Source organism: Aedes albopictus, chromosome 3 (assembly GCF_035046485.1).
Source record: "Aedes albopictus strain Foshan chromosome 3, AalbF5, whole genome shotgun sequence".
In the NCBI taxonomy this organism is placed as follows: domain Eukaryota; kingdom Metazoa; phylum Arthropoda; class Insecta; order Diptera; family Culicidae; genus Aedes; species Aedes albopictus.
Window position 1 is genome coordinate 225,116,560 of NC_085138.1, and position 24,471 is coordinate 225,141,030.

The 24,471-nt window shown below is 46.0% G+C and overlaps 2 protein-coding genes across 2 annotated transcripts in view; one reads left to right on the plus strand and one right to left on the minus strand.

Moving 5' to 3' along the window:
* Window positions 1–24,471, minus strand: part of LOC134291447 (potassium channel subfamily K member 10-like) — a 370,248-nt gene that overhangs the window by 296,528 nt on the left and 49,249 nt on the right. The gene's annotated exons all lie outside the window — the stretch shown is intronic.
* LOC109407288 (uncharacterized) lies at window positions 12,740–13,959 on the plus strand. The gene is made up of 3 exons (XM_062855857.1): window positions 12,740–13,415; window positions 13,471–13,676; window positions 13,732–13,959. Exons 1-3 carry the CDS (start codon window positions 12,818–12,820, stop codon window positions 13,912–13,914), a joined length of 987 nt encoding a protein of 328 aa, XP_062711841.1. The 5' UTR covers window positions 12,740–12,817; the 3' UTR covers window positions 13,915–13,959.

The following is a 24,471-nucleotide window of genomic DNA, read 5'->3' on the forward strand; positions in this document are numbered from 1 at the left end:
CATCAACGACGCAGCCAAGAGCACCATCGGCTACTTGGATCGGAATCGATGGAACGAATGGTTCGAAAAAGAGTGCAGAATGGTTTTGGAGGAGAAAAACGCACTGCGGGCGGTAATGCTGCAGCAAGGGACCCGAAAGAACGTGGAACGTTACAATCAGCAGAGCGTAAGCAGCAGACTCGCCTCTTTCGGGAGAACAAGCGCCAACTGGAAGTAGTTCTCAATAAACACGGAAATTCTACAAGAAGCTCAACGCATCTTGCAACGACTTCATGTCGCGAGCCGAAATATGCAGTGATAAGGTCAGAGGCCGCTTGACGGACGGACGTGAGATGATCGAATGGTGGAAGCAACACTTCGATCAGCACCTGAATGGCGTGGAGAACGCAGGCACGGGAGACCACGGCAACGGAGGAAACGACGGCACCAGTGTAGCGGAGGACAGGAATGAACCAACTCCCACGATGAGGGAAGTTAAGGATGCCATTCATCAGCTCAAAACTAACAAAGCAGCTGGTAAGGATGGTATCGCAGCTGAACTCATCAAGATGGGCCCAGAAAAATTGACCACTTGTTTGCACCGGTTGATGGTCAAGATCTGGGAAGCCGAACACCTACCGGAGGAGTGGAAGGGAGGGTTTATCTGCCCCATTCACAAGACAGGCGATCTGGAAGGTGAGAACTTCAAAGCGATCACTGTTTTGAATGCTGCCTACAAAGTGCTATCCCAGATCATCTTTCGTCGTCTGTCACCTAAAACTAATGAGTTCGTGGGAAATTATCAAGCCGGCTTCATTGACGGCCGTTCTACAACGGACCAGATCTTCACCGTATGGCAAATCCTCCAGAAATGCCGTGATGGAGGTCCCAACGCATCACTTGTTCATCGACTTCAATACGACAGTATCGACCGCATAGAGCTATGGAGAATCACGGACGAAAACGGCTTTCCTGGGAAGCTGACTGGATTGATTAAAGAAACAATGGACGGTGTGCAAAACTGCGTAAGGGTTTCGGGTAAACTTTCCAATTCATTCGAATCTCGCTGGGGACTGCGACAAAGTGGCAGACTCTCGTGTCTGCTCTTCAACATCGCTCTGGAAGGTGTGTTGCGACGAGCCAGACTCAAAAGCCGGGGAACGATTTTCACAAAATCCGGTCAATTTGTGTGGCTTGCGGACGACATGGACATTATCGCCAGAACATTTGAATCGGTAGCAGAGATGTGCATTCATCTGGAACGCGTAGCAGCAATGGTCGGACTGGCAGTGAATGCCTCAAAAACAAAGTACATGCTTGTAGGCGGAACCGAACACGACCGGACCCGTATGGGTAGCGATGTTGCGATAGACGCGGATACCTTCAAGGTGGTGGAAGAATTCGTCTACCTTGGATCCTTACTGACGGCTGGCAACAATGTGAGTCGTGACATTCGAAAGCGCATCATCAGAGGAAGTCAGGCGTACTACGGGCTCCAGAAGAAGCTGCGGTCTAAATAGAATCACCCACGCACCAAATGCACCATGTACAACACGCTAATAAGACCGGTGGTCCTTTACGAACACGAGACATGGGCCATGCTCGAGGAGGACCTGCAAGCCCTCTGAGTTTTCGAGCAACGCCTGTTAAGAACGATCTTCGGGGGTGTACAGGAGAACGGTGTGTGTCGGAGAAGGATGAACCACGAGCTCACTGCACTTTACGGCAAACCCAGCATCCAGTAGGTGGCCAAAGTCGGAAGGATACGGTGGACTGGGCATGTTGCAAAAATGCCGGACAACAACCCTGCAAAGCTGGTGTTTGCTACTGATCCGGTTGACACAAGAAGGCGTGGAGCGCAGAAAGTACAATGGGCTGACCAGGTGCAGCGTGACCTGGCGAGCATTAGGCGCGACCGAGACACAAACCGAGTATTGTGGCGTACTATTGTTGATTATGTCTTGTCTTAAATGTGATGTTGAGCAAATAAATATAATTTATGCAATTCTGTATCATAATATCCATTTTATAGAACTCATTTCGGTATCATAATGGCCAATTTTTCCGAACTGGTTCATTATGCAACTGAAATGAGTTGCATAATGAAAAATAGTTGCATAATGTTCATAATGCAGTTGTATAATGAAAAAATCATTGCATAACATTTTGTATGGAACTCGTTGCAAAACTCGATTTTTTCAGCACTCTTCGTATTTATCCAACTCGGCAAGCCTCGTTGGATAAATGTACGACTCGTGCTAAAAAAAATCAACTTTTTGCAACTCGTTACATAAATAACTATTAATACACTCTCGGCCCAGCACTCTCGGTACTACTGGTAGTTACGCCCATTAGGATCAGGAAGGTAGTCCATACCCCTTCGTTGGCATACGAGATGGTCCCAGTCCCCTACTATAATTTTTTTTTTCTTTCACTCTCAGGTGTATGTTGAGTAGTTTTCTCACCCCGTTGCTTGAAGAAAAAGAGGCCACCCTTCCCAGACAACTGAAACACCTGACTGGGACGACGTTTGTTCCGGATTTTAGGCATTATAAGTCCCCTGGTCTTGAGGTTACCTTCAAAGAGCTCATGCTCCAATGGCTGCTTCTTCCATTCTGTATGCGATCGATTCTTGCCATTTTTAAGAACTACACGTGAAGGCGAAGGCTTTGGCCTTGGTTGTTTCGATAGCTTCAGCCTTCTTGAGCTTTGAAGTTACCACCTATGTAACTGTGAAATTCCGAGGACTTAGTTGCGCAAAAAGTCTCCTTTACACACTTGAAAGATATACAGCCACTTATACCCTAGAACAATTCCGTCAACTAAATAAAATAAATGATAAATAATTGTATTGTACAGCAGCTCAACGATCACCAGTCAAATGATTATTCTGTTTAACACAAACTGCCGCTTAGGCCACTTGGCATCCGAAATCCGTAATCGGCTTTCCCGCAGCATTAGCGCCATGGTAATTGACTTTCTGACTCGCAGTGCACCCACCGGTATTTTTAGCATAAGCCGGCAACCCATATTTCAATATTACCCAAACACGATGATTAAATATAGATTCGATGCAAAATAAATCGAGCATAATAAAACCGTAGTTTGATTTATTGGCTAGCAATAATCACTCTTTAGCGCATTGTTCGGTATTAGCTGCATAGTTTCCACACCGGCAGCTAGCTAACATGTCGTCTGTGTCCCCAATGCATTCATTGATTCCCTTTTATTAAATGTTAATTCCACTGTAAATTCCGTTGCACACTGTTGGCGCGCACAAACTGTGAATGGTATATATTTTCTGCCTATCGGAATTATTTCTCTTGGATGCTGAGCCCCGAGCCATATGTTCCTGTGTTTAAACCTCAACTTCCACTTCCACTAGGTACTCGATTGGTGTATACAGTTGTGCGTTCCGTCAGTGTGTTTGCCAAGCGAGGTTTGCATAAATGAAGCTTTCATCAAAATATGCAGAACATTGCACGGATGAATGCGTAAACACGCTTTAAGCCTATCAGCACATAAATGGTAATAAGGTTACACAACTGTGACATACTCACACATATGGCCGGGAAGCACCTCTCCTGGTAGGCAAAGTTCAGCCATTCAGTCCGGAGGCAATCCCGGCAGGCAACAGTAGGTAACAGCTGGTGCCCGAGCCGAAGCGACATTTTAGCACCGAATATGAGAAGTGAGAGCCGTATGCTGCGAGTTGGCATGAGGTTCGCTAACTGTTATTACGGGCATTTGACCGATGCATGGTTTAGAGCCACACACACAGTACGAAAATAACGATGTCTAATTTTAGATCGCGTGAAGTTTGGCACGCAACGATGCACAATTAAAAAAAAAAATCTTGGAAACCAATGTCCATGTGTATGAAACTTTGAAAATCATATTGAAATCATATACAAAACAAGATTTATATCAGTACAAAAGTATGCATAGAGTAAAATTTGCAGAATTTGTGTACTGTGTAACCATACTCACTGACAAGACGATATATGCAAACTATGCTAGTGGTCAGTGTGTTTGAATACATTGTATCTAACCAGCAGTGACAGTGAATAATATCTTCGAAATAGGAAGTAACCTTATAGAGGCTTTCGGTACAATCATTGCACTGTTATTCAAACTCATCCTTTCAAACTAGTATAGGGTAAGTCAAGATGATTCATAGATACAAAACGTCTAAGCTGTATTGATCGGCAGCACAAAAGCATTTGGTCAACTGCAGAAAAATATCACTTGGGAGTGAACTCGACACATATAAGTCATCATTACTCATTAGTCATCAAAAATACAACTGTAGAATGCTGGAAGGGTACTCGTGTACCACAACTAACGACAACGGCTTGAGACTAGTAAAGTTATTGATGACAGGGAGATGGCCATTAGTAGCACTTACTTTGTACGCAAGGATATCCGCAAGCACACCTGGAGACATCTAAACAGCGAAGTTTGCAACCAAAGTGACCATGTGCTGGTAGACGTCCGACACTTTTCGAATGTCATTGATCTTCTTCTTCTTTATGGCTTGACGTCCGCACTGGGACTTGGCCTGCCTCGCTTCAACTTAGTGTTCTTCGAGCACTTCCACAGTTATGAACTGAAGGGCTTTCTTTGCCTGCCATTGCATGACGCGATCTGAAGAAGAGCGAACGAACGGCGGATGGTGTACGCCGCTGCAAAATCCGCACTGAAGACCGAGAACAGGGCAAGCAAAAAAGGCCTGCTTTCAGGGTATCTGTCAGAGTGCCAATGCGAATTCGTGGGGCCGATGCCTACAGGATGGTGATGGCCAAGACGTGAGGTGTAATGGCTCCTACAGAACGAGAGACGAACCAGCCAAGGGCTGAAAGTCTCTCAAATAAAGATAAATCAATCAATCAATCCTACAGAACAACCTCCATAGTTGTTGGAGGGGATCATCGATGGGCTTTTTCCGCGTCATGATCGTAGTCCTTGGCCTCATTTCGTAGGACAGTCGGGGATTGGGGCTGGCGATGAGAAGAGGGTTACCGATGTGGAGCTTGCGGGGATAACAAAGTCCCTTAGCGTAAGTAAGGCCGAGATGTTCAGGTCTGCTATGCAGAAATACCTGGACGAGGGAGTTTTCCCAGAAGTATGGAAGAGGCAGAGCCTGGTTCTATTGCAAAAGCCGGGAAAACCACCCGAAGACCCGTCGGCATATGGATCAATACACCTGATCGACACGGCGGGGAAGGTGCTCGAAAAGATCATTAATAGCGTCAGTTTGCCGACTATAGCCGATGCGCTCTTGCGTCTGGGGATACCTGGGTACCTTGGAAGTTACTGAATCGAATACTAGTTTACGACACAGAGGTGAGTCGGAAGTGCTTTCAAACACTTGAGCGTGATGATCGACGATAAGCTTACCTTCGGTGGCCCCGTTGATTACACCTGTAAACGAGCCTCCACAGCTATGTGTCCAATAGCTCTGTGGTGTACGCCAGTAAGCGCAAACTTCTGGCTAGTGTCGCTACGTTCATACTAAGGTATGACGACCCGGCGTGGGACACGGCGCTAAGTACCAAAAGCTACCATGGTAAGCTGGAAAGTACTTACAGGCTGATGTGCCTGAGGGTTGCAAGCATGTGGAGTGCTCTAGCCCCTCTCTGAAGCAATGCCTTCCTGGTGATTCCGGAGAGACCACGGGTTGGGCGACCAAAGGAATGAGTTTAGTATTTCGAAGAGAGAGTTGTCCTGGCTTTTACTTTTATTGTAGAAGACGGCCTTAACCCCACACTATCCGGACCATCCGGTTCGGGTGTCTGTTGAGCAGATTTTCCTACTATGATTAAGAAGAAAAAAGAAGAGGAAAATCTTTCTGGAACTGCTCCAGGAATGTATCTGGGATTCATCCAGGTAATTTGAGATAAGAGTTTACCTGGTTGTAGCTACATATAAGTTTAGAGGCTGTGGCTATATGGGACCTATACATATCCACATACATAGATTCTTAAAAACATAGAGCCTTGATTACAATATGAGTTCACCACATTGAATGACCAGAATTATTACCATTGGAAAGAGTAGAGACTCGTAAAGAGCAAAACGTAATCAACTTGTCTGCGCCCATAATTGAAAGCCTCACCTCGAGTATGACCCCGTCCTTTTACGTATCAGTTCAACAGCAGAAAGTAATTATGCCAACTGTCCAACCTTTCTCAAAGCCGCTGATTTCGAACAAAGGAAAACAAAATGAGGCAGGAGAGCAAAGCTGCTCAAGGGCTTTTTGCTGGAAACGGATAGCGATTGGGCGTACCTAAAGCACTCAAAATGATAAATGATGAACCCGCATCAGTTTACCAGATTTTTGGCGGATACCTACGCAAATTTGGTGTGCAATTTAGACGTTCCTGAAACTACTCCATCTTTGGAAATTGTTCGTGTATTGGAAAGCGATGCTTCATGTTTACACTAGGTAATCTGCCACTCACCATTCGTGACAGGCGCTTTGAATAAATCTCTAGACAGCTGTATCGCTGCCGCAAATAATTTTATTCTAATTTATGGAAATACCTTCTTGGATGACCTGGAAGAAAGATAGCATACCAATCAAGTGTCGAGACAGGATCTTGACTATACCGTTCAACAGCTTAACAGTTCTTTGATCACGCTGTTAAAATAGGCAAACCAAGCCTATTAGAATTTTGAGAGCTGGCTCTATCCCAGTTGAACCGTAATGCAAATACTAATAAGAACCGTTGTGAGCAGATTCATTATTGATTAGTCTCTGATGTGTGTCTGTTTTCTGTCTAAATATATCGCAAAGAATCGGTAACACCGAGTCTTTGTTCTGTGAGAAGCAACGATACAGCAGCAACATCATCATCGCCATTGATAGGCATTTCTATGGCATAAAGGATTCCAGCAGATGAATCATTCACAAGCAGCCAAACGATAACTCCGGGCATTAACCGTACACAACGTGAATCCCCAAATCGAGCAGAAACAATATCCCCGCACTGAATATATTTACTTGGAACTGGATTGATTGCGTTCAGCATATGCAATATTGAAATGAGCTGTGCCTGGTGGTCAGCAGCCGGTGCCGGTATGGATGGACCCCATCTATAAACATGGCCGGCTCACGGAAGCATCGATCAAATTCGATAATAAATCATGTTTCTTTTTCATCTCGATTCGGGTTTGAATGAACGCTGAAGGGAAAACATCCTCCCACACCATACGTAAATATGAACTGAATGATTGTAATTTGGTGATTGTGAATAGAGTTGCCAGTGTTTCACCAGAGGTTAATAACTGTTGAAATTCTCATATAACACTGGCATTGAGAAGCTAGCTGTGTTCCAATTGGGACGTTGGTAACCTTACATGAACGATTGGTAACTGTAACCTGTGAGCACCCAACCAAAACGATAAAATAAAACATGGAAATCATTCGAATCATGCTCTCAATTGTGAAGCATTCCAAAACCAGCATGAATTGTTGCTATTTTTAACCATTGTGACCAGGCGTAAATGAACAGATTTTAGGTAGGAGGCCTGTAAGGCTCACACAGTTCTTTGTCACAATAAATCCGACACCTCTGCACCAAGCGAAATTCCCACAAAACCAAAAATTATGACTATCACCGCATTAACATAATTGGACTTAACGGCTTATATATGGATTTGTCGCATCCATGTAACCAAACGCCACCAGTAACACCAAAGCACCAGGATCTACCGCCGCCGTAGAACTAATTTCAAGTCTAATGAGAATTAAAGGGGTTCCATCAATTTGGCCAGGAAACGAAATGGGAAAAGTTACTTGCCGGACGTGCTCCTGATTTAAATGCAAATTGACCGACCAGATCCTGGGGACCGTACAGCTTCGCACCGTATGCATCTATCTAGCCAGACAAATGGAGATCGGTGTTTTTCCTAGCCCTCATGGATCTCCCAGTACAATATATCATGGGACAACAAAACATGGAGTTGTGTTTTCTAGCGAAAATGATAAACTTTCGAATAATTTTTCCATAAGCTTTTATTCTGTCGAAGCTGTGGTCAATGTCAATTTCCAGATGGGTAATTGTTGGGAACATAAAAAGCGGAGGATGACAACGAAAAATAAAACTTTTCGGAACTGTTAGGACTTTCTCGGAACGCTCTGGGACGTTTCACTTTGGCGTGATTTATGGGTGTTATGTGTCGTTGGCAATATAATGGAAGTTAATCATAGAAAGGAGTCAAATTTTTGCTCCATCTCATAATTGTATGATGTACAATTGCTTTTAATTATGCATATTTTGTTGGAAGATTCAATTTTAAAACACAAAAAATACAGAATTAGAACAAAATCACTGAATCAAATTTCAACCATCGCGCAACAATATTTTTTTTTTTTTTATTCTTTTATTTATTTAAAAGGCTCAGGCGCCGTTAAGCATTACAGAGCCGAAATGGTAGAATTATATAAAATAACAAAACTATTTGTTGCTCTTTCGAGCAGATTTTTTTGGTCTCAGCTCCGTTGAGCCTGATGCTGCAAACTGAGCCCGTCGTTCACTCGCCCGATCCTTACCGCTGCTGTTGGGAAGTGCGTCGATCATGACCGACAATTTGGCGATATTTTCACTAAAATTCTCCAAACCAAACTGCTCTGCCGCTCTGTCCATTTCCTCCAAATGTTCCACGTCAAATTGCTCCATGTATTTTGCTGCCTTCGAAGTTACTTCTTTTTCTGCTGTTTCCATACTATTTTGAGGTTCTATTTCTTCTTCCACTATCTCAATGATGTCTCCGTCGATGGGGTCTGTCCTGCTCGATACCGCTGCTACTCCTGTTTCCACCACTCCAGCATAAGTGTTCTTATGGCATTTGGCTTGTTCCCGTTTCTTCATTGTCGACGGACAAGTATTCCTTTGGTGCCCTTCCAATTGACAAGAAAAACACTTTCCCTTGAGTCCATCGTAGAAGATATTCGCCTTCCATTCGCCGACATCCAAAGCAGGAGGTATATCGGTACTGATCTCCATGTAAATCCCTCGCACACCAGTAAACAGGTGATCGAGGCCTAGTCCAGATGGAAACTTCTCCCGCGTCGTCCGGTGTATTTTTCCGTACTTTCCCAGTGCCGCAATCAACTGCTCGTCGTCCACCTCCGGAGGGATATCGAATGCCCGTACATACTGCACATAAATTCCGGCCGTGAGCATTCGGATTTCCACCGATTCACCACTCGCATAGAGAAACTTGACACCATCTTTATTCCTTTGCAGGGCCACCTGCATTGCATCCTCGGACTTGTATTTGATGTACAAGCTCTTATCCGATCCCAGCTTATATACTGCTTCCATGCTCATTGGATCGGAATCCAATTTTGTCACGAAACCAGCGATTTCGGCCCAGGACGGTCGTGGTGCACCGAGAGGGAACACAAACTTCACCGTGTTGGTGATAATTTTTTGTTTGTCCATTTCACTGCTGTAGGACACAGGCGATGTACCGAAGGTCAAACAAAGCACACACAGCAGAACAGAAACTAGCTGCGCGGCGGTGCGGTGCTTTAAATTTATTGTTCAGAGCGTACCGGGTAGCAAGCGCGTCCGACTTTGGCGAGTGCACAACAATGACTCAGCGCGCAACAATAGTTACAATGTCGCAACTTGCATTTGTTGCGACAATCCACCAAATGCGACATAGGTTGGAACAAACAAGTTGAACATACTAGGATAAAGATCGTATTCCACCAGTTTAGAGATTGGAAGGCTTCAATCCATAGCGATGTTCGAGAGTTATCTTCGAGTTGGTGAACGTTGCAGTTGAAGATCTACTATCAAACAGTTTCGATTTTGGGTTATAATCGAGTATTAACGAGTTGAAAAGTATGCAAAAAGTTCAGCTTCTGTTTTGACACCAACAAAAATTTTCGAGATCATGTCATTGTCTGTTACCAATTGACATAAAGAATATTCACCACGGCTTCTTGTTGCTTGCTTTGTGGTTCATTTGGTCAACAATTCTCTTCTCTGCGCAAAATGGCACTGTATTCAGCATTCCAGTTTCCTCCACACCTGGAAACATTAGCAGGTAGTGCGGCTATCGAATCCAGGTATACCTCACGGCAAACCATCAGCGTATAGGCCGATATGCCTATTGTATACTGTTGGGAAATGGTTGAAGAGGCTGGTCATAAACAGGCTTACTAAGTACATGAAGAGTTACAGCAGTCTTCCGGAGATGCAGTCCAGAATTATATGGAAAGTCAGATCCACTTTTGTGGATTTTATGGAGACAGCAAAAAAGTATTCAAGTTAAACCCTTCTATGAAGAGCGTATCGTGTGGTTGGCGGCAATAAAGAATGGAAGGAATCGTGTCCAGCTGAATCGTACACTCAGACAGGCTGATGCCGATGCGTGTATCGAGTTCATAGTGAACCATTTCGTCCGACGAAGTGCACGTGATAGCCGACATAATCCCTATCTAACTTCTGCTGGAAGAAGATAGCGAGTGTTACAGGGACAGAGAGGCTAGATGAGTTCGGAAGAGAGTGGGAGCCAGCCCATTATTCAAGTGGCTGCAGCAGTTGGATAACGCGGTGAATGGCAGGTGAACTCATCGTTCAATTCCCAATCTGTCCTTATAAACCCCTTGGAACGTTACTTTAGGGAGTGGGGGTAATGAGTACTCTCTTTTGGTAAGCTGTATCCTTGAGTTGTCCTCGTTCCCCTGGAAGATTGGGTCGTGGCTATAGATTGGACTCAAGCTCCCGGGTGGAGAGGAGGATGGACAACCCAACTTGCTGTTGGTCGGTTCGTAATTTTCTCTGTCGTTCAAGCACGTGGAAGTAACGGAATCCCATATTCCCGCCCCCGTACATATCCTGTCAACAGTGTTGTCCAGAGTGATATCTCTATCGCATATCTCCTACATACTCGACCTTTGAAACACGAAACGTGGGTATTCAAAGAGCACTTGTTCTGCCGTCTCGCCGCAGTTTGCGCATTCCGGACATGAAGGGGAACTTGCATGTCTGACAGAAATTGTGTCAAGCGAAAGTTAACCTCACCATGGGGCCTGCTCGTCCATTTAGCTACGCTCGGTATCAGCCAGGGTGTCCTTCTTCCTTGCTGGAGGAATCGCCAGCAGGCAGATCCACTTCAACATAGACGATGTTCTGACGATCCATCTGGCACCTCTTATGCCGCGTCGGTCGAAGCAGTCTTTGTCCTCTGCCACCACTAGTGTTATGAGCATCATGCCCGCTGGCACACATACCGAGTCGTTTGAGACCGTGTAACATGCGATAACACCCTAAGGCACACCAGCCTGTGGCCCAAATAACACACGTGTCACAGAGGAGTCACGGCGGCGCAGGTTTTTGTTGTACAGAAGTACCTGTAATTTACTTCTAGCAAGTGAGTATTTATTTGTCAGAAGTAAGTCGTAGTGACTGCTGCGCAACAAAAACCTGCGCCACCGTGACTTTTCTGTGACAAGTGTATTACTTGAGGGGTACTCTCGCATCGCTCCACGTTTCGGTTGACCACTATCGCACTCAACCATGCAGCGGCGCTTTACCATAGTGTTGTGTCAAGGCATATTCCACGCGGATTCCGAATTTCAGCTTACCGCCGATCATGACCCCCAATTGCTTCAGTGAGCACAGAGAGTTGATCGCGCACCCGTCTGTGGTGACTACTGCCTGTTGTTCAGACTTTTGCGGTTATTTACGCCCATCACCTCCGTTTTGTGGTGCCAGCTGTCTCGACCTCATCCAGTCCTTCAATATTCCAATTGCGTCAGCTGCTGTCATTTCCTCTTTTGCTATCAACTCGTCGTATACCATGAGGTTAATATCATTGACAAAGCCAACCAGCTTTACGCCCGGTAGAAATTTGAGCCTCAATACTCCATCATACGCCGCGTTCCATAGTACCAGATCCAGAATTGAACCCTGAGATACTCCCGCGGTGATGTTGTAGCTCCTCTTGCCCTCTTCGGTGTCATAGATTAGCACCCTATTCTGGAAGTGGCTCTTCAGTATCCGGAATAGGCTAACCGGGACTACTAGGTGGTGTATGGCGCACTCGATGGCGGCCCAGCTGACGCAGTTGAACGCATCCTTTATGTCCAGCGTGACGACCGCGCTATAGCGGATCCCTCTTCACTTCTGTTGCGGAGGCAATAAAGAACAGGATCCAAATTCAATGAATTTATTCTCTGGGTGGGAAAAAATTATAAAATTCCTAAAAATACAAATTCATAAGCATTTTCTTAGCTTTTCTTAATACGTTTAACAAGCTTACTCTTAGTGATCCAGCCTCAGATCGTATCTCCTGCAACAGTGTCCCTTGCTGAACGATTGTGGAACCTCTGTATTTATTAAGAGAAGCTTAGTGATTTCTCTAATATTTATGGAGAATGTGAAATGCGGCTTATAGTGTAAATATTACCTTTTGAGCTGTACCTAGACCAACTAACGATACTGTCTAGGGTTAGCCAATAACAGTTCTAGCTCGACCGACCTACTCCTGTTCTGAGCAAAAAGATATAATGTCAATCAACATAGCGTAGGTAGAACCTACCGTAGAGCATCATACGCTAACCTGCTGCAAACTATATCACCGATACTATATCAACTAATCTGACTTCTAGTTCACCGTCTAGCAAAAATTATAGCGTATCCTAGGGTAAACAAATTTAGTTAGTTAGATAAGATCAACTATCACTTTCTACACGAATTACTTAATATGCAAACATAACTCGCAGGCAACGATGCAATGGGTCGTATGAATAAAAAGTGGCGAACTTTACTACTTGTAGTATCTACTCAGAAGTAAAGTCCACAGTGTTTACTACATGTTTGGTATGAATAAACCAAAATTCGAACATGTAGTAAATGCTACTTTCGAACTTAGAGTTTACTACATGTGTGTAGCAGAGATCTGTCAAAACAAATCGTTTGTTGTTTTCGCGACTTCTGATCTGCGCGGTGGTGAAAGTTTCGTCAGTTTCGCGATGGAGGATAATTTTGAGGTGCTTCGGTCCCTGGAAATCGGTTTAACCGATGCCGACGATCATCAGACCCTTCAAGAGGACGAGGCGGACGAAACGGTCCATGATGTTCCGGGAAAATCCAGTAACATAAGCGATTTGGAATTCGCCACTGCGGTGAGCCGACTGGGAAGTGTTTTGCTCACCAAAAATCAGACTCCCCAAATGAAAAAGAAAAAATCCGATGCAGTCAAGGAGATTGCGATGCATTTTTTGGTTGAGAAGGGACTGGATTTGACCGAAAAACAAATCATCAAAAAGGTCAATAACATGAAATCCAGGATTAAGACTAAAACAGACAAGAAGGCCACTGGGAACAAAAAAATCTCCTTGAATCCTGGAGAGCAAATAATGTACAACCTCCTAGGTGCTGAAGACAACCCAGCGGTAACGAAAGTTAACTGTAAGTATTCATAAACGTGAAGGTTTATTTTTTCTCATTTAGTTTCTATTTACAGACGGGATTTCAGTTGGAGCTGACAAAAAGGTCCTTCATGAACACAACAGTAATGCTTCGGATGAAGAACTGCATCCAGCTACGTCAACTTCCACAACAAAGAAGCTTCCTACGCCTCTCATCTCTTCACCTCGAACCCTTGCTGCCCTATCCAGTGCCGAGGACATGCTAACTCCGCCTCCGCCGAAGATCAAACGCCTCAAAACGGTAAAAGCACAATAGTTTAACTAATTAATTTTTAACAAATAATTAAATATTTCAGAATGGAACCAGGCCAGTCAAGTCCCGTCCGGAGCAAGAAAATCTGTCAACAGCTCAACTACATCGACTGGTTCTGGCCAAGCAGCTTGAAGCTCTGGATCAACAAATGCGTGTTAATACAAAGCTGGAGACGGTGCTGGACAAAGCCGAAGAAATTTTGAATAATTACATAACTCCAAAATAAAATATGTGTATGAAAAATATTTTTCTGAAAATAAAACGGGTATTATGCACAATTAAATCTAAAGGTTGGACGACTTTTTTACTGGAAAGTGTGCAGTAATTCCAATAATGAGCAAAGCAGATGTTTTCGAATACCTCCGGGTCTCCTCTAGTAAATACTAGAATTTCTGGAATTCCACCACAGGTTCTTTCTGGTATTCCTCCATCAATTCCTTCTATGATTCCTCCAAGATTTCTTTATAAGTTTTATCCAGGGATTCCTTCCGGGATTCTTCTTGGAATTCCAGGATTCCTCCAGAAATTCCTTCTGAGATTCCTCTAGTAAATCCTCCAGAACTTCCTTCCGGGATTCTTCCAGGAGTTCCTGCCGGCATTCCTTCAAGATTTCCGCGATTCCTCCAAAAATTCTTTCCAGGAGTTCCTTTGGCGATTCCTTTTGAAAATCCTCCCGGGATTCCTCAAGGAGTTTCTTCCGGAATTCGTACAGGAGTTCCTTCTGGGATTCCACCAAGAGATCCATCTGGGATTCCTCCAGGAGTTCCTTCCAGAATTCAACCAGAAGTTCCTTCAGGGATTTCTTCAGAAGATCCTTCCGGGATTGTTCCAGGAGTTCCCTCCGCGATTGCTCCAGAACTTTTTTTCCGGGATTCCTCCAGGAGTTCCTTTTGGGATATCTCCAGGAGCTTCTTCCAGGAGTTTCTTCTGTGATTCCTCCAGGAGTTCCCTCCGGGATTCTTCCAGGAGTTCCTTAAGGGATCCCTCCAAATGATCCTTCTGGGATTTCTCCAGAAGATTCTTCCGGGATTCCTCCAGGAGTTCCTTCTGGGATTCCTCTAGAAGTTCTTGCCAGGATTCCTCCAGAAGATCCTTTCAGGATTCTACCAGGAGTTCCTTCCAGCATACATCCAGAAGTTCCTTCTGGGATTTCTTCAGAAGATCCTTCCGGGATTGTTCCAGGAGTTCCCTCTGCGATTGCTTCAGAACTTTTTTTCCGGGATTCCTCCAGGAGTTCCTTTTGGGATTTATCCAGGAGATCCTTCCAGGATTCTTCCAGGAGTTTCTTCTGTGATTCCTCCAGGAGTTCCTTCCATGATTCCTCCAGGAGTTCCTTAAGGGATTCCTCCAAATGATCCTTCTGGGATTTCTCCAGAAGATCCTTCCGGGATTTCTGCAGTAGTTCTTTCCGGGATTCTTCCAAGAGTTCTTTCCAGCATTCATCCAGAAGTTCCTTCTGGGATTCCTCTAGAAGTTCTTGCCAGGATTCCTCCAGAAGATCCTTTCAGGATTCTAGCAGGAGTTCCTTCCAGCATTCATCCAGAAGTTCCTTCTGGGATTCCTTCCGAAGATCCTTCCGAGATTGTTCCAGGAGTTCCCTCCGCGATTGCTCCAGAACTTTTTTCCGGGATTCCTCCAGCAGTTTCTTTCGGGATTCCTTCAGAAGTTCCTTCCGTAATTGCTCCAGAAGTTCCTTCCGGGATTCCTCCAGGAGTTCCTTCCGAGATTCCTCCAGGAGTTCCTTCCGGGATTCCTGCAGGAGTTCTTTTAAGGATTTCTCCAGGAGTTCCTTCCGGGATCCCTCCAGATGTTCATTCCGGGATTCTTCAAGAAGTTCCTTCAGGGATTCTGCCAGGAGTTCCTTCTAGGACTTCTTCAGAAGATCCTTCCGGGATTCCTCCAGCAGTTTCTTCCGGGATTCCTTCAGGAGTTCCTTCCGTAATTACTCCAGAAGTTCCTTCCGGGATTCCTCCAGGAGTTCCTTCCGGGATTCCGTCAGGACTGTTCCTTCCGTGACTGCTCCAAAAGCTTCTTCCGGGATTCCTCCAGAAGTTCCTTCCAAGATTAATCCAGGACTTGTGAGATTCTTCAAGGAGTTCCTTCTGGGATTCCTCCAAGAGTTCCTTTTGGGATTTCTCCAGAAGATGCTTCCGGGATTCCTTCAGGAGCTTCTTCCGGGATTCCTCCAGGAGTTTCTTCTGTGATTCCTCCAGGAGTTCCCTCCGGGATTCTTCCAGGAGTTCCTTAAGGGATCCCTCCAAATGATCCTTCTGGGATTTCTCCAGAAGATTCTTCCGGGATTCCTCCAGGAGTTCCTTCTGGGATTCCTCTAGAAGTTCTTGCCAGGATTCCACCAGAAGATCCTTCCAGGATTCTACCAGGAGTTCCTTCCAGCATACATCCAGAAGTTCCTTTTGGGATTTCTTCAGAAGATCCTTCCGGGATTGTTCCAGGAGTTCTCTCTGCGATTGCTTCAGAACTTTTTTTCCGGGATTCCTCCAGGAGTTCCTTTTGGGATTTATCCAGGAGATCCTTCCAGGATTCTTCCAGGAGTTTCTTCTGTGATTCCTCCAGGAGTTCCTTCCATGATTCCTCCAGGAGTTCCTTAAGGGATTCCTCCAAATGATCCTTCTGGGATTTCTCCAGAAGATCCTTCCGGGATTTCTGCAGTAGTTCTTTCCGGGATTCTTCCAAGAGTTCCTTCTAGCATTCATCCAGAAGTTCCTTCTGGGATTCCTTCCGAGGATCCTTCCGGGATTGTTCCAAGAGTTCCCTCCGCGATTGCTCCAGAACTTTTTTCCGGGATTCCTCCAGCAGTTTCTTCCAGTATTCCTTCAGAAGTTCCTTCCGTAATTGCTCCAGAAGTTCCTTCCGGGATTCCTCCAGGAGTTCTTGCGGGATTCCTCCAGGAGTTCCTTCCGGGATTCCTGCAGGAGTTCTTTTAAGGATTTCTCCAGGAGTTCCTTCCGAGATCCCTCCAAATGTTCATTCCGGGATTCCTCAAGAAGTTCCTTCAGGGATTCTGCCAGGAGTTCCTTCTGGGACTTCTTCAGAAGATCCTTCCGGGATTCCTCCAGCAGTTTCTTCCGGGATTCCTTCAGGAGTTCCTTCCGTAATTGCTCCAGAAGTTCCTTCCGGGATTCCTCCAGGAGTTCCTTCCGGGATTCCTCCAGGAGTTCCTTCCGGGATTCCTCCAGGAGTTCCTTCCGGGATTCCGTCAGGACTGTTCCTTCCGTGACTGCTCCAAAAGCTTCTTCCGGGATTCCTCCAGAAGTTCCTTCCAAGATTAATCCAGGACTTGTGAGATTCTTCAAGGAGTTCCTTCTGGGATTCCTCCAAGAGTTCCTTTTGGGATTTCCCCAGAAGATGCTTCCGGGATTCCTTCAGGAGCTTCTTCCGGGATTCCTTCAGGAGTTTCTTCCGTGATTGCTCCAGCAGTTACTTCCAGGATTCCTCAAAGAATTCCTTCTGGGATTCCTCTAGAAGCTGCCGGGATTTCACTAGAAGATCCTTTCGGGATTCTTCCAGGAGTTTCATATGAGATTCCTCCAGGAGTTCCTTCTGGGATTCTCCCAGGAATTTCTTCTGGGATTTCTCCGAAAGATCCTTTCGCGATTCTTCCAGGAGTTTCTTCCGGGATTCCTTCAGGAGTTTCTTCCGTGAATGCTTCAGAAGGTCCTTCCGGGATTCATCCAGAAGTTTCTTCCAGGATTCCTGCCTAATTTCCTTCAGGGATTGTTTCTGGAGTTCCTTCAAGGATTCGTCCAGGAGTTCCTTCTGGGATTCTTCCAGGAGATCCTTCCGGAGTTTCTCTGGGAATTCTTTCCAGGATTTCTCTAGAAGAAACTCCTGGAGGAATCCCGGAAGGAACTCCAGGAGGAATCCCGGAAGAAACTCCTGGAGGAATCCCGGAAGGAACTCCAGGAGGAATCCCGGAAGAAACTCCCACAGGAATCCCGGAAGGCACTCCTGGAGGAATCCCGGAAAGAACTTCTGGAGCAATCCCGGAAGGAAATCCTGGAGGAATCCTGAAAGGAATATCTGGAGCAATCCCGGACAGAAATCCTGTAGGAATGCTGGAAGCAATCCCGGAAGCAACTTCTGTAGCAATCACGGAAGGAACTCCTGGAAGAATCCCGGAAGGATCTTCTGGGGATATCCCAGAAGGAACTCCTGGAGGAATCCCTTTAGGAATTCCGGAAGGAATTCTTGGAGGAATCCCGGAAGGAATTCCTGAAGGAATCCCGGAAGGAATTCCCAGAGGAATCCCGGAAGGAACTTCTGGAGCAATCCCGGAAGGAAATCCTGGAGGAATCCCGAAAGGAATATCTGGAACAATCCCGGAAAGAACTCCTGTAGGAATGCTGGAGGCAATCTCGGAAGCAACTTCTGTAGCAATCACGGAAGGAACTCCTGGAAGAATCCCGGAAGGATCTTCTGGGGATATCCCAGAAGGAACTCCTGTAGAAATCCCTTTAGGAATTCCGGAAGGAATTCTTGGAAGAATCCCGGAAGGAACTCCTGAAGGAATCCCGGAAGGAACTCCCAGAGGAATCCCGGAAGGCACTCCTGGAGGTATCCCGGAAGGAACTCCTGAAGGAATCCCGGAAGGAACTCCCACAGGAATCCCGGAAGGCACTCCTGGAGGAATCCCGGAAAGAACTTCTGGAGCAATCCCGGAAGGAAATCCTGGAGGAATCCTGAAAGGAATATCTGGAGCAATCCCGGACAGAAATCCTGTAGGAATGCTGGAAGCAATCCCGGAAGCAACTTCTGTAGCAATCACGGAAGGAACTCCTGGAAGAATCCCGGATGGATCTTCTGGGGATATCCCAGAAGGAACTCCTGGAGGAATCCCTTTTAGGAATTCCGGAAGAAATTCTTGGAGGAATCTCGGAAGGAATTCCTGAAGAAATCCCGGAAGGAATTCCCAGAGGAATCCCGGAAGGAATTCCCAGAGGAATCCCGGAAGGAACTTCTGGAGCAATCCCGGAAGGAAATCCTGGAGGAATCCTGAAAGGAATATCTGGAACAATCCCGGAAAGAACTCCTGTAGGAATGCTGGAGGCAATCTCGGAAGCAACTTCTGTAGCAATCACGGAAGGAACTCCTGGAAGAATCCCGGAAGGATCTTCTGGGGATATCCCAGAAGGAACTCCTGTAGGAATCCCTTTAGGAATTCCGGAAGGAATTCTTGGAAGAATCCCGGAAGGAACTCCTGAAGGAATCCCGGAAGGAACTCCCAGAGGAATCCCGGAAGGCACTCCTGGAGGAATCCCGGAAGAAACTTCTGGAGCAATCCCGGAAGGAAATCCTTGAGGAATCCTGAAAGGAATATCTGGAGCAATCCCGGAAAGAACTCCTGTAGGAATGCTGGAAGCAATCTCGGAAGCAACTTCTGTAGCAATCACGGAAGGAACTCCTGGAAGAATCCCGGAAGGATATTCTGGGGATATCCCAGAAGGAACTCCTGTAGGAATCCCTTTAGGAATTCCGGAAGGAATTCTTGGAGGAATCCCGGAAAGAGCTCCTGGAGGAATCCCGGAAGAAACTTCTGGAAATATCCCGGAAGGATCTTTTGGAGGAATGCCGACAAGAACTTCTAGAGGAATCTCAGAAAGAACTCTTGGAGGAATCCCTTTAGGAATTCCGGAAGGAATTCTTGGAGGAATCCCGGAAGGAAATCCTGAAGGAATCCCTTTAGGAATTCCGGAAGGAATTCTTGGAGGAATCCCGGAAGGAACTTCTGAAGGAATTCCCAGAGGAATCCCGGAAGGAACTTCTGGAGCAATCCCGGAAGGAAATCCTGGAGGAATATCTGGAGCAATCCCGGAAAGAACTCCTGTAGGAATGCTGGAAGCAATCTCGGAAGCAACTTCTGTAGCCATCACGGAAGGAACTCCTGGAAGAATCCCGGAAGGATCTTCTGGGGATATCCCAGAAGGAACTCCTGTAGGAATCCCTTCAGGAATTCCGGAAGGAATTCCTGGAGGAATCCCGGAAAGAGCTCCTGGAGGAATCCCGGAAGAAACTTCTGGAAGTATCTCGGAAGGATCTTTTGGAGGAATTCCGACAAGAACTTCTAGAGGAATCTCAGAAAGAACTCTTGGAGGAATCTCGGAAGGAATTTCTCCAGGGATCTCTTATGGAATTCCTCCTCTATGGATTTTTTTTTTAACAACTCCAGGGATTGCTCACTGTGCGCTAGAGTAGCAACATCAAGACCTACCTACAAGTAGTAAAGCCAAAACCTGTAGTAAACACTACTTTTAATCATACCAAATGAACTGTTTGTAGTATGTTCGAAAGTTGTAGTGCAGTAAAGTGTCTTTTATTCATACCAACATGTTCCACAAGTAGTATTTACTACCACAATTGTAGTAAACTTAAGATTACTACTTTTTATTCATACGACCCAATGTTGTGGATAATCAACACTCTATTGTTGCGCCGTTCCTTCCACGTTGGACGTCTCGCATACTGTAGCAGGTTCACCACCGTGTGTGTCACTCAGTGGCGTAGAAATAGATGGGGTCGACCGGGCGTAGTCAACAGTCCCCCCCGAAATGCGCGGTGAGCTCCCCAGCTGCGTATTTCCGCTAACGCCTACGTCGAGAACAGCCAACGACACTGCTGATCGCTCGTAGATTCCACCGGACGCAGTTTGTACGGTGGCACGACGGACTTGACCATCGGAAGCCTTGTGCGTAGCAATTACTCTGCCCTTCGGCCAGCAATTTCTGGATAACTTTGGGTCAACGATGATGACGATGTCGCCAACGGTGATTGGTTTCACTGGTGTGAACCACTTAGACCTTCGCGTAATAGTTGGCAAATAGTCTCGCAACCAGTGCTTCCAGAATACGTTCGCCATAGCTTGGGATTGAGTGTAGGAGTTTCTAAGAGTCACGGGACTGTCATCAAATGGAACCCATGACCTCAGGCCATTTGCTGAACCTAACAGGAAGTGGTTAGGCGTCAACACGGGCGAATCATCATCGTCTATCGGAATATCAGTCAGTGGTCTGGAATTGACTATATTCTCTACTTCTGTGAGTGCGTTTTGTAAAACTTCATCGGTGGGTAGTCTGTTGGGTTGCAACACTGCAAGGTTTTGCTTGACGCTGCGGATCAACCGCTCCCACGCTCCTCCCATGTGGGGCGACAAAGGAGGAATGAAGGACCACCGGGTGTGGCTTGAGGTGAACTCATTAGCAAATCGGTCGTGGTCGAGCTGCTGGATTGCGGCCTTTAGTTCCTTGCTGGTAGCTTGGAAGTTGGTTCCACGGTCGCTATATATAACAGCGGGAACTCCCCTCCTAGCCATTATGTTCCGGATTGCCATAACGCACGAGTCGGTTGTCAGTGTGTGACTGATTTGCAAGTGGATGGCGCGAGTGGTTAAACATGTGGCGAGAACCCCCCACCGTTTCTCGGAGCGACGACCCACTGACACTAGCATCGGACCAAAATAGTCCACCCCCATATAGGTGAAAGGACGACTGAAGGCTGCTAAACGTGACTGAGGAAGATCAGCCATCATCGGTACTTGTGGGTTTGCCTGTTGTATTTTGCAATACTGGCAATTTCGACGGACTGTATGATATGTAGCCTTGATTCGAGGAATACGGTAGCGCTGCAAAAGTTCGTTGATGATTGTCGCATGGTTCTGGTGATGGAACCTCTCATGAGCGTCGGCAACGATTAACCATGTAATACGGTGTTTTCTCGGAAGGATTATAGGGTGGACGGCATCACGGTTGACGAATGGACATGACTGGGTTCGTCCCTGGATCCTAACAACTCCGCTTTCGTCAACGAACGCGCTACGGAATAGTGGATTGTTTCGAATGATCCGCTTCAATGAGCTCCCAGTGCGATTTGAAGTCAATGTAGCGATTTCATCTGCATAGGTATCTAGCTGTGCCTGGCGGAACAAGTAGTTTTCAGCTTTAGCAAGCTCTTCCTGAGTTAATGGGCCATTTAAGCGAATTTCCATTTTAATAGAACGTCTTAGGTTTCCGATGAATCTAAAGACGTAAGCAGTTCGTCGAAGCAGAGGAATCCATTTGGAGAAATTTTGTGGATCTATGATCGGCTCCGCTACTGTAGTGTGAATGAGGAGGTGTGGGCGTAGCTCTTCATCAGTTGATCCCCCGAAACTAGGTGTAACTGGCCACGAATCCTTGTCTCGCCAAAGAAAATCTGGTCCACGGAACCAACGGTTGTCAGAAGAAAGATCCGGCACTCTTGCCCACTTTGTCCCTTCATCGGCTACATTCTGCTTTGTTGAAATCCATCGCCATTCGCATACTTCGGTCGACTCCAGAACTTCACTCACACGAAAGGCAACAAATTGACTGTAGCGGCGATGATCCGACTTCAGCCAACAAAGAACATCTTTGGAATCTGTCCAGAAATGTCGCTTGCTTATCTTGATCGAGAGAGATGTCATTATACTATCTGCTAAACGAACACCGAGAAGAGCGGCTTGTAGTTCAGAGCGAGGAATGGATAGGAACTTTAGCGGAGCTACCCTGGTCTTTGCTCCTGCAAGTGCGCATTCAACAAGATCTCCCTCTTGGAATCGTAGATAGGTAACCGCGGCGAATCCGCTCTCACTCGCATCAACAAATGTATGCATTTCAACCAGTGCTTGAACTGATGTCACACGCCTGTAGCAACGCGGTATTTCAATCGATTCCATCTTTGGAAAAACGGATAACCACGTAATCCACTTCTCGAACTGTGCGTCTTCAATGGGGTCATCCCAGCCGACATCCGTTCGCCAAATCTCTTGCAACAGCACCTTTAGAAACATCAGTAAATGTGCTATGAAACCCATTGGATCAAAGATCATCATGAGCGTCCTGAGTACTTCGCGTTTGGTTGGCCGGCGGCTGCCTGATAACAAATGTTCGTCATATCTGGATGACTTTTTGTACGTAAAGCAATCAGCTGACGTGTTCCAGTACATCCCGAGCACCTTTTCTGTTGTATCTGCCTCTCCGATGTCCAAATTCTTCTCGTTTGCGACCGTCTCTGTTAGTGAAGCTTGAACTGCAATGGAGTTGGAAATCCAGTTACGCATTTCAAAGCCACCCTGCGCGTGAATTTCCTTCACCTCTTGGGCCAGATTTACGGCTTGCTCTTCTGTTTCCACACTGACGAGCATATCGTCGACGTAGTGTCTTTTGATAATAGCGTCGACCGCATCTGGATGATCCTGCTCAAAGCGTTTCGCGTTGCTATTCTTAACGTGTTGGGCGATACTAGGAGAACAGCAAGCGCCAAAGGTCAACACCTGAACGACGTAAATGCTGGGTTCTGTTTCACCACCGCTTTTCCAGAAGAAACGTTGACATTGTTGATCTTCCTTGCGTACTTGTACTTGGTGAAACATTTCTTTAATGTCACCACATACTGCCACCCGGTGTTCACGGAAACGAATCAGAACCGATAAAAGCGACGTCAGTTGATCTGGTCCTTTCAAAAGAACCGAATTCAGAGAAACATTATGCACAGCAGCTGCCGCGTCCCATACTACCCGTATCTTGCCTGGCTTGTTTGGATTGACGACTGCGAAAATCGGGAGGTACCAAATTCGTGCATGTGATTCGTTGATTTCTTCGGAAGTCAGCTTCCTAACATATCCCTTGTTGATATGCTCATCAATCCTTTGTCTGAGTGCCTCAGCTAATGCTGGATCCTTGTTCATCCGATTCTCTAAACAATTCCATCTTCTAATTGCCATTGCTTCACTGTTTGGAAGCCTAATCTGGTCGTATCGCCACAGAAGGCCAGACTCGTAGCGATTGTTCGTTCGACGCGTGAGTGATTCTAACAACTCTTGCGCCCGCTGATCTTCTTGAGAAAGAATTAGCTTGTTCGGCTTGATAACTCCCATGCTCTCTAGCGAGAAATAAGATTTCATAGCTTTATGGAGACTATCATCCAACTCTGCATTACATTCGCACCTTTGTACACTATGATAGTTCGTATACACAACAGTGTCATCTTTTCCGGAACAGTTCCCGTAGACCATCCATCCCAAACGTGTCTTCACGGCGATAGGCTCATTCCATTTTCCTTCTCGGCTCTTAGTGCTATGCCCGAGATTGGCGTAGTCCAATCCAATGAGAAGTCGTGGGCTAACTTCCTGATACGATTCGAGGGGCAAGCCTTCGAGATGTGAAAATCGTTTTTCCAGTTCGGGAAATAGTAGCGTCTGCGGGCGAATCTGTAAGGAGGATAGGGTGCTGATTCCTAGAAGATCGAACTTCGTCGCTTCGCTGTTCACTCCGGATATTTTTAGGTTGACTTGCTGCGATTTGTTCTCAATTTTGCGGGTTCCGCCAGTCCATTTTAAACATAGCGACTTTCTTGGTCCTTCAATACCTAGTTCCTCGGCGAGACTTTGCTCAATGAGAGTAAGCTCAGATCCGTCATCTATGAATGCATATGTTTGTATCGCCTTTTTCGGTCCATACAGTATGACCGGGAGGATGCGGAACAACACTGCAGACTGTCCTTGGTGCACATTACAACTTGGCTCGGATTTGGCTGGCTCTGGTAAAGATGTCGTAGGTACCGGCCCAGAAGGTCTGGAGTCCTGGATTTCTGGTTTATGGAGTAGAGGGTGATGCAGAAAAGTGCATCCATTCGTATCACATTTCTTCTGTTGCTTACAGGAACCATTATGCTTACGAAGACATTTGCGGCACAGCTTGCATTCTTTTACCGCTGCCCATTTCGACTCGTAGTTAAGTTCGGCAAATCTTCT